At 45.2% G+C, this 18,361-nt stretch overlaps 1 protein-coding gene across 2 annotated transcripts in view; it reads right to left on the bottom strand.

Moving 5' to 3' along the window:
* tdrd12 (tudor domain containing 12) overlaps positions 1 to 18,361 on the bottom strand; it is a 42,163-nt gene that overhangs the window by 11,274 nt on the left and 12,528 nt on the right. The window contains exons 17-34 of one of the 2 annotated variants that reach the window (XM_035790013.2): positions 16,267 to 16,420; positions 16,043 to 16,170; positions 15,350 to 15,541; positions 14,585 to 14,713; positions 14,228 to 14,345; positions 13,888 to 14,027; positions 13,412 to 13,632; positions 13,056 to 13,137; positions 12,689 to 12,870; positions 12,254 to 12,461; positions 5,967 to 6,059; positions 5,534 to 5,709; positions 4,704 to 5,225; positions 4,271 to 4,338; positions 1,522 to 1,609; positions 1,229 to 1,342; positions 831 to 984; positions 514 to 574 (exon numbers count right to left, since the gene is read on the bottom strand). In XM_035790013.2, coding sequence (XP_035645906.1) covers positions 514 to 574; positions 831 to 984; positions 1,229 to 1,342; positions 1,522 to 1,609; positions 4,271 to 4,338; positions 4,704 to 5,225; positions 5,534 to 5,709; positions 5,967 to 6,059; positions 12,254 to 12,461; positions 12,689 to 12,870; positions 13,056 to 13,137; positions 13,412 to 13,632; positions 13,888 to 14,027; positions 14,228 to 14,345; positions 14,585 to 14,713; positions 15,350 to 15,541; positions 16,043 to 16,170; positions 16,267 to 16,420 — 2,830 coding nt within the window. The remainder of the gene's footprint in view (positions 1 to 513; positions 575 to 830; positions 985 to 1,228; positions 1,343 to 1,521; positions 1,610 to 4,270; positions 4,339 to 4,703; positions 5,226 to 5,533; positions 5,710 to 5,966; positions 6,060 to 12,253; positions 12,462 to 12,688; positions 12,871 to 13,055; positions 13,138 to 13,411; positions 13,633 to 13,887; positions 14,028 to 14,227; positions 14,346 to 14,584; positions 14,714 to 15,349; positions 15,542 to 16,042; positions 16,171 to 16,266; positions 16,421 to 18,361) is intronic. The other variant, XM_035790014.2, reaches the window with a different exon arrangement.

Genomic DNA, 18,361 nt, shown 5'->3' with positions numbered 1-18,361 from the left:
CTGGTGTCCTGTAGCCCATCCCAGCCTTGTGCAAGTCTACAATTTTATCCCTGATGTCCTTACACAGCTCTCTGGTCTTGGCCATTGTGGAGAGGTTGGAGTCTGTTTGATTGAGTGTGTGGACAGGTGTCTTTTATACAGGTAACGAGTTCAAACAGGTGCAGTTAATACAGGTAATGAATGGAGAACAGGAGGGATTCTTAAAGAAAAACTAACAGGTCTGTGAGAGCCGGAATTCTTACTGGTTGGTAGGTGATCAAATACTTATGTCATTCAATAAAATGCTAATTAATTACTTAAAAATCATACAATGTGATTTTCTGTATTTTTGTTTTAGATTCTGTCTCTCACAGTTGAAGTGTACCTATGATAAAAATTACAGACCTCTACATGCTTTGTAAGTAGGAAAACCTGCAAAATCGGCAGTGTATAAAATACTTCTTCTCCCCACGATAACTGAATACAAATAACTCTAGCTTCTGGAATTTAGTGCAAATGATTCTAAAATCTTACCATTTGTAGTCTTCTTTTCATCTTCCTCAAATCGGTCGAAATCCAAACTAACAAAAGCACTCTGAGGACATCACAATTCACCTTAATCAATATTCATTATGAATAAACAATGAGGCATGACATCACTAGAACATTCTGTTACTGTAAGCAAAACTCTGACAACTCCTCATCTGGAAGGCCATGTCTTGTATTTTTTAGTTCTCAAATGCCAAAAGGACAAAATATCCAAAGTATGTTTACCTACAGGTATTGCTAGCTGTACAAAGGAGGTTAGGAGATAGACATACTATATTTTTCCCTTTAATGAAAAGTACTACCTTTTGCTTGAGGAGCATCTTCCAGTCTCCCCTCTCCTGTTTGACGAGCCGGATGACTGGCTCATTGCACTTCATCTCCCAGGAGGACGTCTCTGCAGTGATGTTACTGTGGAGCTCCAGGTCAGCACGATAAGGCCTGTCATTCACACATGCACTATAGGCAATAGTTAGAGATGTAATATCAAATTAAATGCATCTCTCATTTGTGATGCAGGGAATTACAGCCCCAATGTTGACTTCATCCTGCACACACAATGTTACCTTGCACGGGGAGTTATTTTAAAAAAATAAGTTTTTTTTATACATAGAATATAAACATTAACAGCTCAGCACTTGCCTCAAGCTACTTAAGATTATTTTTATTTATGTTCAGGTGGTTGAAAGGACACATGACAGACCTGTACACCACTCTGTCAGGGAAGAATTCACATCTCTGATCCACTGGTTCTCTGAGCTTTATGTTCAGTGTGACTGTGTCATCTCTCTGGAACCACTTGATCTGTGGATGGAAACTGAAAAAGACTAACTAAATGTAAATCTGCGATGGATTAGAGTCAGTTCAGTCAATTCATATATTTATTAAGTAAACAGATTTTAAAAATGGAATTGACCCCATGCAACACTGATGCGCAATACGTAAATAGAAAATCAGCTTAATTTGACTATTCAGAAATATAAGGGATACGTGTACCTCAAATACCTTTTTGGTGCATCCACATCAACCTTGACAACACTGATGACTTTCTCACCGTTGATTTGCTTCTCATCGATCAAATGACCTGAATAAGACAAATCAAACTTTGTCACATGCGCCGAATACAACAAGTGTAGACCTTCCCGTGAAATGCTTAATTATACAAGCCCTTAACCAACAGTGCAGTTCAAGAAGAGTTAAGAAAATATTTACATTTATTTTTATAAAAACACAATAACGAGGCTATATACAGAGGGTACCTGTACTGAGTCAGTGTGCGGGGGTACAGCTTAGAGGTAATTTGTACATGTAGGTAGGGGTGAAGTGACAATGCATAGATAATAAACAGCGGGTTGCAACAAATGGAGGGGGGGGGGTGAATGTAGTAGTCTGGTGGCCATTTGATTAATTGTTCAGCAGTCTTATGGCTTAAGGGTAGAAGCTGTTCAGGAGCTTTTTGGTCCTAGACTTGGCGCTCTGGTACCGCTTGTCGTGCAGTAGCAGAGAAAACAGTCTATGACTTGGGTAACTGGTGTCTCTGAAAATGTTATGGGCTTTCCTCTAACACACCTATTATATAGGTCCTGGATTGCAGGAAGCTTGGCCCCAGTGATGTACTGGGTCGTCCGCACTACCTTCTGTAGCGCCTTACGGTCAGATGCTGAGCAGTTGCCATACCAGGTAGTGATGCAACCGGTCAGGATGCACTCGATGGTGCAGCTGTAGAACTATGAAGATGTGGGGACCCTTGACATATTTTTCAGTCTCCTGATGGGGAAAAGGTTTTGTTGTGCCCTCTTCACGACTGCATTGGTGTGTTTGGACCATGATAGATTGTTGGTGATGTGGACACCAAGGAACTTGAAACTCCCGACCTGCTCCACTACAGCCCCGTTGATGTTAATAGGGGCCTGTTCGGCCCACCTTTTCCTGTAGTCCACGATCAGTTCCTTTGTCTTGCTCACATTGAGGGAGAGGTTGTTATGCTGAGGGAGAGGTGGTTGTCTGACCTCCTCCCTATAGGCTGCCTCATCGTTGTCGGTGATCAGGCCTACCACTTGAGTCATCAGCAAACTTAATGATGGTGTCGGAGTTGCGTTTGGCCACCCAGTTGTGGGTGAACAGGGAGTACAGGAGGGGACTAAGTACACACCCCTGAGGGGCCCCAGTGTTGAGGATCAGCATGGCAGACGTGTCGTTGTAACCTTACCACCTGGGGGCTGACTGTCAGGAAGTCCAAGATCCAGTTGCAGAGGGAGGTGTTTAGCTCCAGGGTCCTTCGTTTAGTGATGAGCTTTGTGGGTGTAACCGGAGTGAAATGGCTAGCTAGTTAGCAGGGTGTGCGCTAATAGTGTTTCGGTGACTTCACTCGCTCTGAGACCTTGAAGTAGTTGTTCCGCTTGCTCTGCAAGGGCCCCGGCTTTTGTGGAGCGATGGGTAACGATGCGTCGAGGGTGGCTGTTGTCAATGTGTGTAGAGGGTCCCTGGTTCAAGTCCAGGTAGGGGCGAGGAGAGGGACAGCTATACTGCTATACTGTTACATGGGCACTGTGGTGTTGAACACTGAGCTGTAGTCAATGAACAGCATTCTCACATAGGTGTTCCTTTTGTCCTAGTGGGAAAGGTCAGTGTGGATTGAGATTGCCTCATCTGTGGACCTGTTGGGGTGGTATACAAATTGGAGTGGGTCTAGGGTATCCGGGAGGATGCTGTTGATGTAATCCATGACCAGACTTTAAAAGCACTTCATGGCTACCGACGTGAGTGCTACGGGGTGGTAATCATTTTTGGCAGGTTACCTTCGCTTCCTTGGGCACAGGGACTATGGTGGTCTGCTTGAAACATGTAGCTATTACAGAGTCAGTCAGGAAGAGGTTGACAATGTCAGTGAAGACACTTGCCAGTTGGTCTGTGCATGATTTGAGTACACGTCCTGGTAATCCATCTGGTTCCGTGGCTTTGTGAATGTTGACCTGTCTAAAAGTCTTGCTCACAGGCTACCGAGAGCGTTATTACCCAGAACAGCTGGTGCTCTCGTGCATGCTTCAGTGTTGCTTGCCTCGAATCGAGCATAAAAGGCATTTAGCGCGTTTGGTTGGCTCACGTTATTGGGCAGCTCGCGTCTGGGTTTCCCTTTATAGTCCACAATAGTTTTCGGTGCGGATGTTGCCTGTAATCCATGGCTTCTGGTTGGGATATGTACGCACGGTCACTGTGGGGACGACGTCGTAAATGCACTTATTGATGAAGCCGACAACTGAGATGGAAAATTCCTCAATGCCATTGGATGAATCCCAGAACATATTCCAGTCTGTGCAAACAAAACAGCCCTGTAGCGTAGCATCCGCGTCATCTGACCACTTCCGTATTGAGCGAGTCACTGGTACTTCCAGCTTTAGTTTTTGCTTGTAAGCAGGAGGATATAATTATAGTCAGATTTGCCAAATGGAAGGTGGGGGAGAGCTTTGTATCCATCTCTCTGTGTGGAGTAAAGGTGGTCTAGAGTTGTTTTCCTCTGGTTGCACACGTGACATGCTTGGAGTAGTATGAAGAGCCAGCCTTATGAGGTACAACAATGGTGAATGGCATATTAGACTACTCAAAATATTTGAGTCTTTATACATCTTTGTTGATCATTATCAACTTCTGTTTTCACCAATAGTGAATGTCATGGTTCAGACAGACATACAGTAAATGTACTTTTTGTACATTGTTGATCACTATCAAACTAAAATACTTTTCATACCATTTTCAATGGGGCAGGGAACTGCAGAAATCCAGTCTTTGGGGGTAAATCTTTGTAGAGCTGTATGCCTGCATGACAACACAAGTCTTGTGAACATCACATGTTGAAGTGAGATCAATGCAACACTAGCCATGGATCCCATTTAGAGCACTCAGCACAGTTGTAAGCCTAAGAAGACTAGCTAAATCAACATTTTTTCCACATCATGTCAATGAAATTATGTTGAACCAATGTGTAATAGACGTTAAATTGACGTCTGTGGCCAGTGGGATATCACGGGTCGGGAGCAGAGCTGCACTGTATAGTGAAAGAATCAAACATCAGAAAATGTATTTTTATTGACCGACTGCATCAAAGAAAAACAATACTAAGAACAGTAAGCCAGCAGCAAGGAAGAAGCCCCTGTTTCCCAGTGAAAATGAAGAACACCAACCTCCGTGTTTGTGTGGCGCCTTGGAGGTTAGCTATGAGGCTCCTCCACTGCTCCATTTTGGGGTCGTTGTGCTCAGTTGTTGGGGCAGGTAACTGTGGCTCGCTAGTTGATGAGAGTGGTGCAGATATCTGGGCTTCGCTAGGTGTTGGGAGAGGGGAAGGTATCTGGGTCCTGTCCATGAGTGTTGGTAGTTGAGCCTCGCTCGGATCAGGAACTGCTGCTAATGGGGCCTCCTGTGGCTTGGGCGAGAGCTGGGACGGGTATATAAAGACATCGTTCATCCGAAGCTGGGGTGCATGAGCAAATACTTTCTGGTCTATCTGGTGCAGATCTGCTGAGGCCTTAATATGGCACTGGGACAAGTCTGTCTGGGCATGAAGCACAGACGTTTGGGTCTGGGGCTGGTCTACAGAAACCTCTTGGCCACAGTGTAAGCGCTCGACAGCTGCCCTCATCCTGTAGACCAGGGCCTCCTCTGCAGCATGCACCTTGTCCTCCAAGGTCACCCCAGAGCCATCCGGCCTAACAAACAAACAAACCAAGCAGACGAGTCACGACACACAATCGTAATAGATTGGTAATGCAGTGCTCTCATTAAGTACTGAGGATTTAAAAAAATGTAGGATTGACCGCCATGTCCTATGTGACGTAACTCCCATATCTGCACACAGCCCCTGGTGTAGCAGCATCCATTTTAACATGCTGTATTACATTGTGCCGTATTATAAGTGGAGAATGCTGTTGAATGTCAGTGTACAGTGTCTTGTGTTATGGAGGTCCCATGGTGCACGAAAGCCTGGTTGCCCATGGGCATAGAGGACTGAACTCACACCGTGGTGAGCGGGGCATCCCCAGCACTGGCTCCAGGCCCAGCCCCCTGGCAGAGCTCATTCAACAGGTCCAGGTGCTGAGGGTTGCTGGTGCCCATCCCCGTGCTCAGGATCTCAGCGTGGACGTTGTATTCATTTATGAAGGTCTTCAGGCCTGGTAGTCGTGTCATCCGCACCTGAGAACAAAGCACATTTTTACATTTTAGAAATTTTGCAGACACTCTTATCCAGAGCCATTTACTGGAGCAATTAGGGTTAAATGCCTTGCACAGACAGATTTTACACCTAGTCGGCTCTAGGATTCGAACCAGCAACCTTTCGTTTACTGGCCTAACGCTCTTAACCGCTAGGCTACTTGCCGCACAAGGATTAAGTGTTTGTGTTGAAGATTTGTTGAAATTCAGCTGTCTGTAGTTGTAGTAGAAGAACCTACCATGGGATCTACGAAGACGGTGTTTCCCAAACACAGAACAACCTTGGCTTGGTGCTGCAAGCCTTTGATCTTCTGACTGATGGCCCTGGTGACCTGAAACCACACCATTAGAATAATGTCATTGTAACCTGTTGTTCTAGAGTCATTAGTTATACACTTTGAAAAGGTAAAGGTCCAACAATAGCCATTGGTATTCACAATATGAGTCTCAGCAATCACATTCCACCACGCCCAGAAATGAACATTAAATTATCTGGCAACAGCTCTGGTGGACATTCCTGCAGTCAGCATGCCAATTGAACGCTCCCTCAAAACGAGACATCTGTGGCAAAACAGTGCATTTTAGAGTGGCCTTTTACTGTCCCTAGCACAAGGTGCATTCCACCACGCCAAGAAATCTGTTCCTTTTATTCTCTGTTCCCAACGCACTCGACGACCAGTTCTTATAGCCTTCAGCCATAAACTTTTCTTACTTCTCCTCTGGTGATGTAGAGGTTAACCCAGGCCCTGTAGCCCCCAGTTCCACTCCTATTCCCCAGGCGCCATCATTTGTTGACTTCTGTAACTGTAAAAGCCTTGGTTTCATGCATGTTAACAACAGAAGCCTACTCTCTAAGTTTGTTTTATTCACTGCTTTAGCACACTCCACCAACCCTGATGTCCTAGCAGCGTCTGAATCCTGGCTTAGGAAGGCCACCAAAAATTCAGAAATTTCCATCCAAACTACAACATTTTTCCAACAAGATAGAACTGCCAAAAGGGGTGGAGTTGCAATCTACTACAGAGATAGCATGACAGAACTCTGCAGACTATCCAGATCTGTGCCCAAACAGTTCGAGATTCTACTTATAAAAATCCACCTTTCCAGAAATAAGTCTCTCACTGCTGTCGCTTGTTATAGGCCCCCCCTCAGCCCCCAGCTGTGCCCTGAACACAATATGTGAAATAATTGCCCCCCATTTATCTTCGGAGTTTGTACTGTTAGGTGACCTAAACTGGGATATGCTGAACACCCCGGCCATCCTACAATCAAATCATCAAGGAACCTACCAGGTACAATCCTAAATCTGTAAACACGGGCACGTTCATAGATATCATCCTGACAAACTTGCCCTTTAAATACACCTCTGCTGTATTCAACCAGGATCTCAGTGATCACTGCTTCATTGCCTGCGTCCGTAATGGGTCCGCGGGCAACAACCACACCTCCTCACTGTCAAACGCTCCCTAAAACACTTCAGCGAGCAGGCCTTTCTGATCTAAGTGGCCCGGGTATCCTGGAAGGATATTGACCTCATCCCATCAGTAGAAGATGCCTGGTTATTCTTTAAAAGTGCTTTCCCCACCACCTTAAAAAAGCATGCCCCGTTCAAAAAAATGTTGAACTAAGAACAGTTATAGCCCTTGGTTCACTCCAGACTTGACCAGAACAAAAACATCCTGTTGCGTACTGCATTAGCATCGAATAGCCCCCGCGATATGCAATTTTTAAGAGAAGACAGGAACCAATATACACAGGCAGTTAGGAAAGCAAAGGCTAGCTTTTTTCAAACAAAAATGTGCATCCTGTCACAAACTCCAAAACGTTCTGGGACACTAAAGTCCATGGAGAATAAGAGCACATCCTCACAGCTGCCCACTGCACTGAGGATAGGAAACACTGTCATCACCGACAAATCCACTATAATTGAGAATTTCAATAAGCATTTTTCTATGGCTGGCCATGCTTTCCAACTGGCTGCCCCTACCCCAGACAACAGCTCTGCACCCCCCACAGCAACTTGCCCAAGCCTCCCACACTTCTCCTTCACCCAAATCCAGATAGCTAATGTTCTGAAAGAGCTGCAAAATCTGGACCCCTACAAATCAGCTGGGCTAGACAATCTGGACCCTCTCTAAATTGTTGCAACCCCTATTACTAGCCTGTTCAACCTCTCACTCGTATTGTCACAGATCCCTAAAGATTGGAAAGACGCGCGGTCATCCCCCTCTTCAAAGGGGGAGACACTCTAGATTAGAGGTCAACCGATTATGATGTTTCAACGCCGATACAGATTATTGGAGGACCAAAAAAGCCAATACCGATTAAAACGGCAGATTTCTTTTTCAATTTATTTGTAATAATAATACTGAATGAACACTTATTTTAACTTAATATAATCCACCAATAAAATCAATTTAGCCTCAAGTAAATAATGGAACATGTTCAATTTGGTTTAAATAATGCAAAAACTAAGTCTTGGAGAAGAAAATAAAAGCGCAATATGTGCCATGTAAGAAAGCTAACGTTTCAGTTCCTTGCTCAGAACATGAGAACATATGAAAGCTGGTGGTTCCTTTTAACATGAGTCTTCAATATTCCCAGGTAAGAAGTTTTAGGTTGTAGTTATTATAGGAATTATAGGACTCTCTCTCTCTCTATACCATTTGTATTTCATTAACCTTTGACTATTGGATGTTCTTATAGGCACTTTAGTATTGCCAGTGTAACAGTATAGCTTCTGTCCCTCCCCTCGCAACAGTCACCATCAAAGCAGCGTTGCAGAGCAAGGGGAACAACTACTAGAAGGTTCAGAGCGAGTGACGTTTGAAACGCTATTAGCGTGCGCTAACTAGCTAGCCAGTTCACTTCGGTTACACCAGCCTCATCTCTGGAGTTGATAGGCTTGAAGTCATAAACAGCGCAATGCTTGATGCACAACGAAGAGCTGCTGGAAAAACGCACTAAAGTGCTGTTTGTATGAATGTTTACGCGCCTGCTTCTGCCTACCACCGCTCAGTCAGATACTTAGATACTTGTATGCTCAGTCAGATTATATGCAACGCAGGACACACTAGATAATATCTAGTAATATCAACCATGTGTAGGTAACTAGTGATTATGACTGATTGTTTTTTATATGATAAGTTTAATGCTAGCTTGCAACTTACTGCATTCGCGTAACAGGCAGTCTCCTTGTGGAGTACAACGAGAGAGGCAGGTCGTTATTGCGTTGGACTAGTTAACTGTAAGGTTGCAAGATTGGATCCCCCGAGCTGACAGGGTGAAAATCTGTCGTTCTGCCCCTGAACAAGGCAGTTAACCTCATAGTCTACCAATACCGGATCCGGGTTCGTGACTACGGCTCAAGCTCATTAGCATAACGCACAATGCGAAAAAATATTCCTAAAAATATTTAACCTCCACACATTAACAAGTAACATAGCTCAAATGAAAGATAAACAAGTTGTTTATCTACCCAGCAAGTCAGATTTCTAAAATGTTTTACGGCGAAAACATAGCACATATTTGTCAAACCACCACCACAGACATAGCTCATTTGCATAGCCAAGTAGGAAAAAATATGCAATCAACAAACGCAGGATTAAAAGAAAAATCATTTCACTAACCTTTTGAAATCTTCATCAGATGACAGTAATATAACATGTTACACAGTACATTCATTTTTTTTCAATAATCTGCAATATATATCCATAAATCTCTGTTTACAATGATGCATCGTTCAAAAAATGCTACTAAAATGTCAGGAGAAATGCAGATAGATCCGGCAGATAACGTCAGCTAACAAGGAATACACATTATAAACTTTGACTAAATATGCATGTTTTACATATGTATAGGAAGATACACTTCTTCTAAATGCAATTGCTGTGTTACATTTATTTTTAACGTTACAGGTTGCGTTCACTAGGCTATACTAGGAGTCGGCGCTCCAAAATTAGCATTATCGCTCCTCTATCTTGGAGTCGACAGAAACCCAAATTTACCACATAAATATTCCCTTACCTTTGCTGTTCTTCCATCAAAAGACCTGGAAGGGATTACACTTACCAAACCAGCGTTTAGTTTTCAAGTCTTGCTTCTTTCGGTTCTCAAAATAGCCACATTTCGGTCGAAATGTAGGCACAATTCAAGTGGATGCGCACCAAAACGTCGAAATTACATATTATATGTCGAGTAAACTTGTCAAACTATGTTCATAATTAAGCTTTAACATGTTATAAAGGTGCACAGAAATCTTGAGGACAAACAGAAACACACACGTCGTTTAATCGATCCTGAAGAAAATACATCACCCGGCCAGAGCGCGCGTAACAGTCACCTTTTTTTCCCGCTTGGCCGAGAGGTTTCGGCTCGCTCAAACTCCCGTGAGCGCGCAAGCGCGCGATTCTCACAATGAGAAGCCCCATTGAAAGCAGGCTTCGCACTGAACACGTACAGACTGTTCCCAGAGCGGTAGCTGTTTGGGAAGTGCGTGTGAGATGACGTCAAAGTTGGGCCAACTTTTTCCATGACAAGAGAGCATTTGGGAGAATGCATGCCCTGAGGGTTCTGCTTTACATAGAGACAAAATTTAAACGGTTTTAGAAGCTTTAGAGTGTTTTCTATTCGATAATATTTTTTTATATGCATATATTAGCAATTTTGGGGAAAAATATTTTCAGTTTACTATGGGCATGCACTTTCTCCAACAGGGGCAGTATAGAGCAAGAGTTCTAAGAGGTTAACCCACCGTTCCTAGGCCGTCATTAAAAATAAGAATGTGTTCTTAACTGACATGCCTAGTTAAATAAAAGGTATATATATATTTTTTTATTGGCGCTGAAAATACCGATTTCCGATTGTTATGAAAACTTGAAATCGTCCTAATTAAATTGTCCATTCGATTAAATCGGTCGACTTCTACTCTAGACCCAAACTGTTACAGACCTATATCTATCTTACCCTGGCTTTCTAAAGTCTTTGAAAGCCAAGTTAACAAACAGATGACCTACCATTTAGAATCCCACCGTACCTTCTCTGCTAGGCTATCTGGTTTCTGAGCTGGTCATGGGTGCACCTCAGCCACGCTCAAGGTACTAAACGATATCATAACCGCCATCGATAAAAGACAGTGCTGTGCAGCCATCTTCGGTCAACCTGGTCAAGGCTTTCGACTCTGTCAATCACTGCATTCTTATCGGCAGACTCAACAGCCTTGGTTTCTCAAATGACTGCCATGCCTGGTTCACCAACTACTTCTCAGATAGAATTCAGTGTCAAATCGGAGGGCCTGTTGTCCAAACCTCTGGCAGACTCTGGCAGTCTCTGGGGGTTCTACAGGGTTCAATTCTCGGGCCGACTCTCTTCTCTGTATATATCTATGATGTCGCTCTTGCTGCTGGTGATTCTCTGATCCACTTCTGTATACATCTGGCCCTTTGGACATTGTGTTAACAAACCCCAGACAAGCTTTGATGCCATACAAAACTCCTTCCGTGGCCTCCAACTGCTCTTAAATGCAAGTAAAACTAAATGCATGCTCTTCAACCGATCGCTCTCGCACCAGCCCGCCCGTCTAGCATCACTACTCTGGACTGTTCGGACTTGTGGAACACAATAAATACCTAGGTGTCTGGCTAGACTGTAAACTCTCCTTCCAGACTCACATTAAGCATCTCCAATCCAAAGTCAAATCTATAAATCGGCTTCCTATTTCTCAACAAAGCCTCCTTCACTTATGCTGCTAAACATACCCTCGTAAAACTGATCCTTGACTTCGGCGATGTCATATGCAAAATGGCCTCCAACACACTACACTGTCTTTGCTAGGTAAAGCCCCGCCTTATCTCAACTCACTGGTCACAATAGCAACACCCACTCATAGCACGTGTTCCAGGCGGTATATTTCACTGGTCATCCCCAAAGCCAACTCCTCCTTTGGCCGCCTTTCCTTCCAGTTCTCTGCTGCCAATGATTGGAACGAATTGCAAAAATCACTGAAGCTGGAGACATATCTCCCTCACTTACATTAAGCATCAGCTGTCAGAGCAGGTTACCAATCAATGCACCTGTACACAGCCCACCCACCTCATCCCCATATTGCTATTTACTTTTTTGCTCCTTTGCACCCCAGTATTTCTACTTTCACATATTCTGCCACTATGGCCTATTTATTGCCTTACCTCTCTAATCTTACTACATTTGCACACTTTATAGGTTTATCTATTGTGTTATTTGACTGTACATTTGTTCATCCCATGTGTAACTCTGTGTTGTTTGTGTCGCAAGGGCTTTGGCTAGGTCGCAGTTGTAAATGAGAACTTGTTCTCAACTGGCCTACCTGGTTAACTAATAGTGAAACATATATATTTTTTTAATTTAAAAAATCTCAACACATAATTTTAGCTTCTGTAACATAGTTCATGGTCATTGGTTCTAATCATTTAAATGTTCTATCGCTAAAGATGAGCTCCCAAAAAGTGAGTGAGAAAGAGTCCAGTGAGTGTAGCCTGGTGTAAGAGACCTTGGGGTTCCATTTGACCTCAGCGTCGATGGGCATGGCCCTGCAGACAATGATTTCCAAAGCCTGGGGCGGCAGTGTGTGGAACTGGGCCGGCAGTTGCAGCAGCTGGTGGGACTTCACCTCCTGCTCACGCCCCTCATCCAGGAAAAGAGCCCTCACGCTGCAGAACATCCACTCACCCTTGTCCGGCACCGAAGTCACCCGCACCCTGCAAGACAGGTACGAGAGGAGCAGTGGGAGGAGTTGTTAAGGAACGTGAGGTAGAGTGGCATTGGGTTGATATGTGACAAAAGCATTTGACCCACCCAGAGGATTTGGACTTCACTTCACTGCATGTAACCATTACTTGGCATGTTGTTTAAACCTGCTTCATGGCCATATAACATACATCATCAGTTATAAAAGTGACTGAATTAATGTTGTTTGTTTTCTGACCTGTGGTAGACCTCATCCTCTTGTACTCCGTACAGCCCTCCCTCCAGAACCTCCTTAGCACCCAGCTTCTCAGCGGCGTAGTATGTAGTCATTGCTGCTGCCAGGCTCTCATAATGGTCCTCCTTCTTACTCACAATGCGTCCGTAGTAGACGGAAGCAGTCTTGATGAACAAGGGCAGAACCTTTCAAACGTAAGAGTGAAACAAATATATATATTCATTTGAATACATTCAGATAGCATATTAAGTTATATTACACCTGTGATCTCATTGGAAAAGCTTGAGAGGATATGTCCAACTTTGGCATCTGTTCTTGCCTGATATCTACACCCCTGAAACAAGTGCTATCATATAATATGCTGACTCACCACAATAGTTCCAGAGTCTGGTTGCAGTGGCTGGTCTGTTATGGGGCTGATACTGTGTCGATAAGAACAAACACTGCTGTCCCTGCAATACAGCAAGAGTCACATTAAGCACTACATAAAGAATATCAGGTGCCACCTATTGCTGCTGTGCCCTTGAGCAAAGCAATGATTTACAAAACTATAAAGTTCTATTCTTAAGTGCATGGAACAAGTACGAATCTTTCAAAGTACCCACATTCAAGGTTCAGCTCATGTCTGAGTATTGTAACATGCATAACAGCAAATCAAATCTAGCTTTATTGTCCCATGGAGAAATGCTCTTGACAGAGTATTGTCTGCATCTCAGCTGCACTGACCTGCAGAAGCCAAAGCTCTTGAGGTATCTGCACAGAGGCATGTCTGACTTCTGTTCCTCCTTGGCCCGCAGGACTCCCTGGGCAAAGTGCAGCAGCTCTGGAGGCAGCGAGGCCTCAGTACGCTTTAGGTAGCGCAGGACCCCGATTACGTGACGGGCATTCCTCTCAGATAGCAGCAGCACTGACTTGGCAGGGTGAGACGTGCTCTCTGCAGCACGCTCCTGTCAATTACAGAATCCAATATGAAAAGGAATTCACAAAGTAGACTATCCTCATACAGTCAAAGAAGATACACTTACACAGGTGCCATCTGAATAAATTATGTAAAAGGAGACCACTCAGGGCCATCTTCTGACTTGAGATCTGCCCGCTAAACTAGACGTCTCCCAGAAAAAGTCAGAGCTGTGCACGCTTATCTCAGCTCTGAATCCAGGACTGAGCAAGAGAAAGAACATATTAGTTTGTTCTAACGTTACCTTGTCGGAAAGGTTCTGGAAGTTCTGGGACATGCAAAACAGACGGCTGCCAAACAGCTTAGGTGAGCTTGGGAAGCCGTAGTGCACAACACACGTAGCATCACAGATACCCAAAGACTTCATACACTCATTGGTGGTGACTGGTAGACAGAAAGACAAGGAAAGAAAAAACCGGTCAGATTGGACAAAGGGCAAATTGGAGAAAAAAAATAGAGACAAGCTTACTTCAAGCAAACTGAGCTGACCTGGCAGACTATGCCATAAAATGGAAAGATGTATGATATTTTTTATTCATTGCAACTGTCAACTCTTAAGAAAATGCAATTGTGCATCAGTTCACCCAGAATGACATGAGTGCCAGGTCCAATGGGCTTCTTCCACTGCTCAGTCACAAAGTCAAACTGGTAGGTTAACTCCTCGTGGACCTTCAGGGAGAAGGCTGATGTGTTTGAAACAGCCTGAATGACAGATACAAGAAACAAACATTTAGTTGAATATACATGAACAATGTATTTTTTGTTTTTCTAGTGCTGTACACTTGTGGTAAAATGCCCAAAAATAAGGTTGCAAAATGCAAATCGTACAAGTTTTGAAATGTAGCAATGTCTTTTTCTTTCTATAGTACCCCGTACCAGCAGGGGACAGGACGTCCAAAAATAAGGTTGCCAAAATAAGAGATATAGATTGCTGTAGTTACCTTGAAGACATTTTCAGCCTCCTCAGCAGAGTTGGTGATGACGAGGGTCTTCTGGGCCACGTCGGGGGTGAAGTCCAGCGCCCCGAGCAGGACAGAGATCTTAGTGCAGTCCAGACACAACAGGATAATCTTGGGGAGGCAGAAGAGAGATGAGAGAAGGCTTTCTATTTTTTATTGAAGAACATATACATGAGTGAAACTTTGCTTTGAGAGACTTTTAGACCTTGTTTGACTCTTGGACCCTTCTTCCCTTACTAAAAGTAATGACTAGTCTAAATGAGATACGATGAAAGCAGGTTTACTGCCACATTACATAGTTTTAATCAATCACAAATCCAACCAACAGGCCCTTCAAATCAGAGACAGCTACACACTTAAAGGGATAGTTCAGACAAAATCTATATTTGAGTGGAATTACCCTGAACTTGAAGGCACAAAGTGGCAGAATCCACAATAATCCATTACTTTAAAGTGTTTTTGAGGAAGTTTCTGCTTGTGATGCAGCTTTGCTAACATCGGTCCGGCTGTTTACATTCATGAATTTGGACGAGGCTAATTATGCTTAATCCTGGCTGCGGCAGAAGTAAACAATGTATTATTGGAGATTCTGTCACTATGGGCCTTCAGACAACTCAAAGTAAGGGTAATTCCACTTAAATATAGATTTTGCCTGAACTATCCCTTTAACCAGCTCTCTAATGGTGGAGACCCTCCAACCTTTGTAGGTTTTCAGATTATTTTGTTGTCAGTCCTCTCAAAACTGACCTGGTGCACATTGCCGTAGAGTGCGGCCTCCTCCATCACCGTGACGACAACGGTGGGGTTGCTCATGTGGTTGAGGAGCAGGCCCTCCAGGGGGCGGCTCCAGCGCTTTCCCACTGCGATGATCTGTCTGGGGCACGACACACGCTCCTCGCTGGCTGTCACCCTCTGGAAGTGCTGCAGGATGATGGTCATCTGAGGAAAGGGGGAGAACAGTCAGACAAACTGCTGAGGAGACAGTGGCAAGGGAGGAAAACAGACGAGACAGGGGTATTTTATTAGGACCCCCATTAGCTATTGCGAAAGCCACAACTACTCTTCCTGGGGTCCACAGAACATGAAACATGACATAATACAGAACATTAATAGACAAGAACAGCTCAAGGACAGAACAACATATATTTAAAAAACGGCACACAACCTACATATCAGTACATACACACTAAATATCAAGGTCAAATAGGGGAGAGGCGGTGTGCCGTGAGGTGTTCCCTTTGAAGCGCAGATGACCGGGATTACTGCTTTAAGCAGTTGAAAGCACTGGAGTCTGGTCTAGTTGTATCACCCCCTGGTGACGGGGGTTTGAGTCCCATCTTGGCTATTTTCCAGTCTGTGCCCCTTTATCATGTGTATCTCCCGTTCTCTCCTTTTGTACAGTCTTATCACTACAGTTGAAGAACAGTCAGTGTCTCTCACCTCGTCCGGGGCTCTAGAAAAGAGCAGGTCCACTTCGTCCAGCGCCAGGTGACACAGCCGCAGGAACAGGAAACAGTGCAAACGCAGCAGACGCACAAGGCTGAACGGAGTGGTCACCACCACCTGGCCTGGAGAGACACACACAAAACACAGCAGGAGAGGAATGTAGTAATACTCCTGTCTGTCAAACCGAACTGTCCTGATCCTGTGAATAATGGTCTTACAGTTGTTCTGGATCTTAACAGTCTTTGCCTCTTCCTTTCCCAGTCCCAACAGTATGACCATGGGGTGGAGGACTTGGAAGGTCTGGCTCTCCTCCAGCAGGTCAATCACAGTCTGGGCTTTCTCCCACCCCGGGCACAGGATCACCGCTATGGGCTGAAGGAGACCGCACATAATGTGGTATTAGATAAAATGGAATAAACACAAATGGATCATTTAAACGCAGATGTCAGCAGAAAACCATGCCTGACTTACTGAACATAGTTAGGTAGGTTACTGCTGTTTGCCATTGAACCCTAACAAACCAATTACATTTACATTTAAGTCATTTAGCAGACGCTCTTATCCAGAGCGACTTACAAATTGGTGCATTCACCTTATGACATCCAGTGGAACAGCCACTTTACAATAGTGCATCTAAATCTTTTAAGGGGGGGGGGATTACTTTATCCTATCCTAGGTATTCCTTAAAGAGGTGGGGTTTCAGGTGTCTCCGGAAGGTGGTGATTGACTCCGCTGTCCTGGCGTCATGAGGGAGTGTGTTCCACCATTGGGGAGCCAGAGCAGCGAACAGTTTTGACTGGGCTGAGCGGGAACTGTACTTCCTCAGTGGTAGGGAGGCGAGCAGGCCAGAGGTGGATGAACGCAGTGCCCTTGTTTGGGTGTAGGGACTGATCAGAGCCTGGAGGTACTGAGGTGCCGTTCCCCTCACAGCTCCGTAGGCAAGCACCATGGTCTTGTAGCGGATGCGAGCTTCAACTGGAAGCCAGTAGAGAGAGCGGAGGAGCGGGGTGACGTGAGAGAACTTGGGAAGGTTGAACACCAGACGGGCGCGGCGTTCTGGATGAGTTGTAGGGGTTTAATGGCACAGGCAGGGAGCCCAGCCAACAGCGAGTTGCAGTAATCCAGACGGGAGATGACAAGTGCCTGGATTAGGACCTGCGCCGCTTCCTGTGTGAGGCAGGGTCGTACTCTGCGGATGTTGTAGAGCATGAACCTACAGGAACGGGCTACCGCCTTGATGTTAGTTGAGAACGACAGGGTGTTGTCCAGGATCACGCCAAGGTTCTTAGCGCTCTGGGAGGAGGACACAATGGAGTTGTCAACCGTGATGGCGAGATCATGGAACGGGCAGTCCTTCCCCGGGAGGAAGAGCAGCTCCGTCTTGCCGAGGTTCAGCTTGAGGTGGTGATCCGTCATCCACACTGATATGTCTGCCAGACATGCAGAGATGCGATTCACCACCTGGTCATCAGAAGGAGGAAAGGAGAAGATTAATTGTGTGTCGTCTGCATAGCAATGATAGGAGAGACCATGTGAGGTTATGACAGAGCCAAGTGACTTGGTGTATAGCGAGAATAGGAGAGGGCCTAGAACAGAGCCCTGGGGACACCAGTGGTGAGAGCGCGTGGTGAGGAGACAGATTCTCGCCACGCCACCTGGTAGGAGCGACCTGTCAGGTAGGACGCAATCCAAGCGTGGGCCGCGCCGGAGATGCCCAACTCGGAGAGGGTGGAGAGGAGGATCTGATGGTTCACAGTATCGAAGGCAGCCGATAGGTCTAGAAGGATGAGAGCAGAGGAGAGAGAGTTAGCTTTAGCGGTGCGGAGCGCCTCCGTGATACAGAGAAGAGCAGTCTCAGTTGAATGACTAGTCTTGAAACCTGACTGATTTGGATCAAGAAGGTCATTCTGAGAGAGATAGCGGGAGAGCTGGCCAAGGACGGCACGTTCAAGAGTTTTGGAGAGAAAAGAAAGAAGGGATACTGGTCTGTAGTTGTTGACATCGGAGGGATCGAGTGTAGGTTTTTTCAGAAGGGGTGCAACTCTCGCTCTCTTGAAGACGGAAGGGACGTAGCCAGCGGTCAGGGATGAGTTGATGAGCGAGGTGAGGTAAGGGAGAAGGTCTCCGGAAATGGTCTGGAGAAGAGAGGAGGGGATAGGGTCGAGCGGGCAGGTTGTTGGGCGGCCGGCCGTCACAAGACGCGAGATTTCATCTGGAGAGAGAGGGGAGAAAGAGGTCAGAGCACCGGGTAGGGCAGTGTGAGCAGAACCAGCGGTGTCGTTTGACTTAGCAAACGAGGATCGGATGTCGTCG

This window comes from Oncorhynchus keta, chromosome 17, assembly GCF_023373465.1.
Source record: "Oncorhynchus keta strain PuntledgeMale-10-30-2019 chromosome 17, Oket_V2, whole genome shotgun sequence".
Classification (NCBI taxonomy): Eukaryota; Metazoa; Chordata; class Actinopteri; order Salmoniformes; family Salmonidae; genus Oncorhynchus; species Oncorhynchus keta.
Note: the sequence above shows the minus strand (reverse complement) of the source record. Positions and strands in the feature narration are given on the sequence as shown.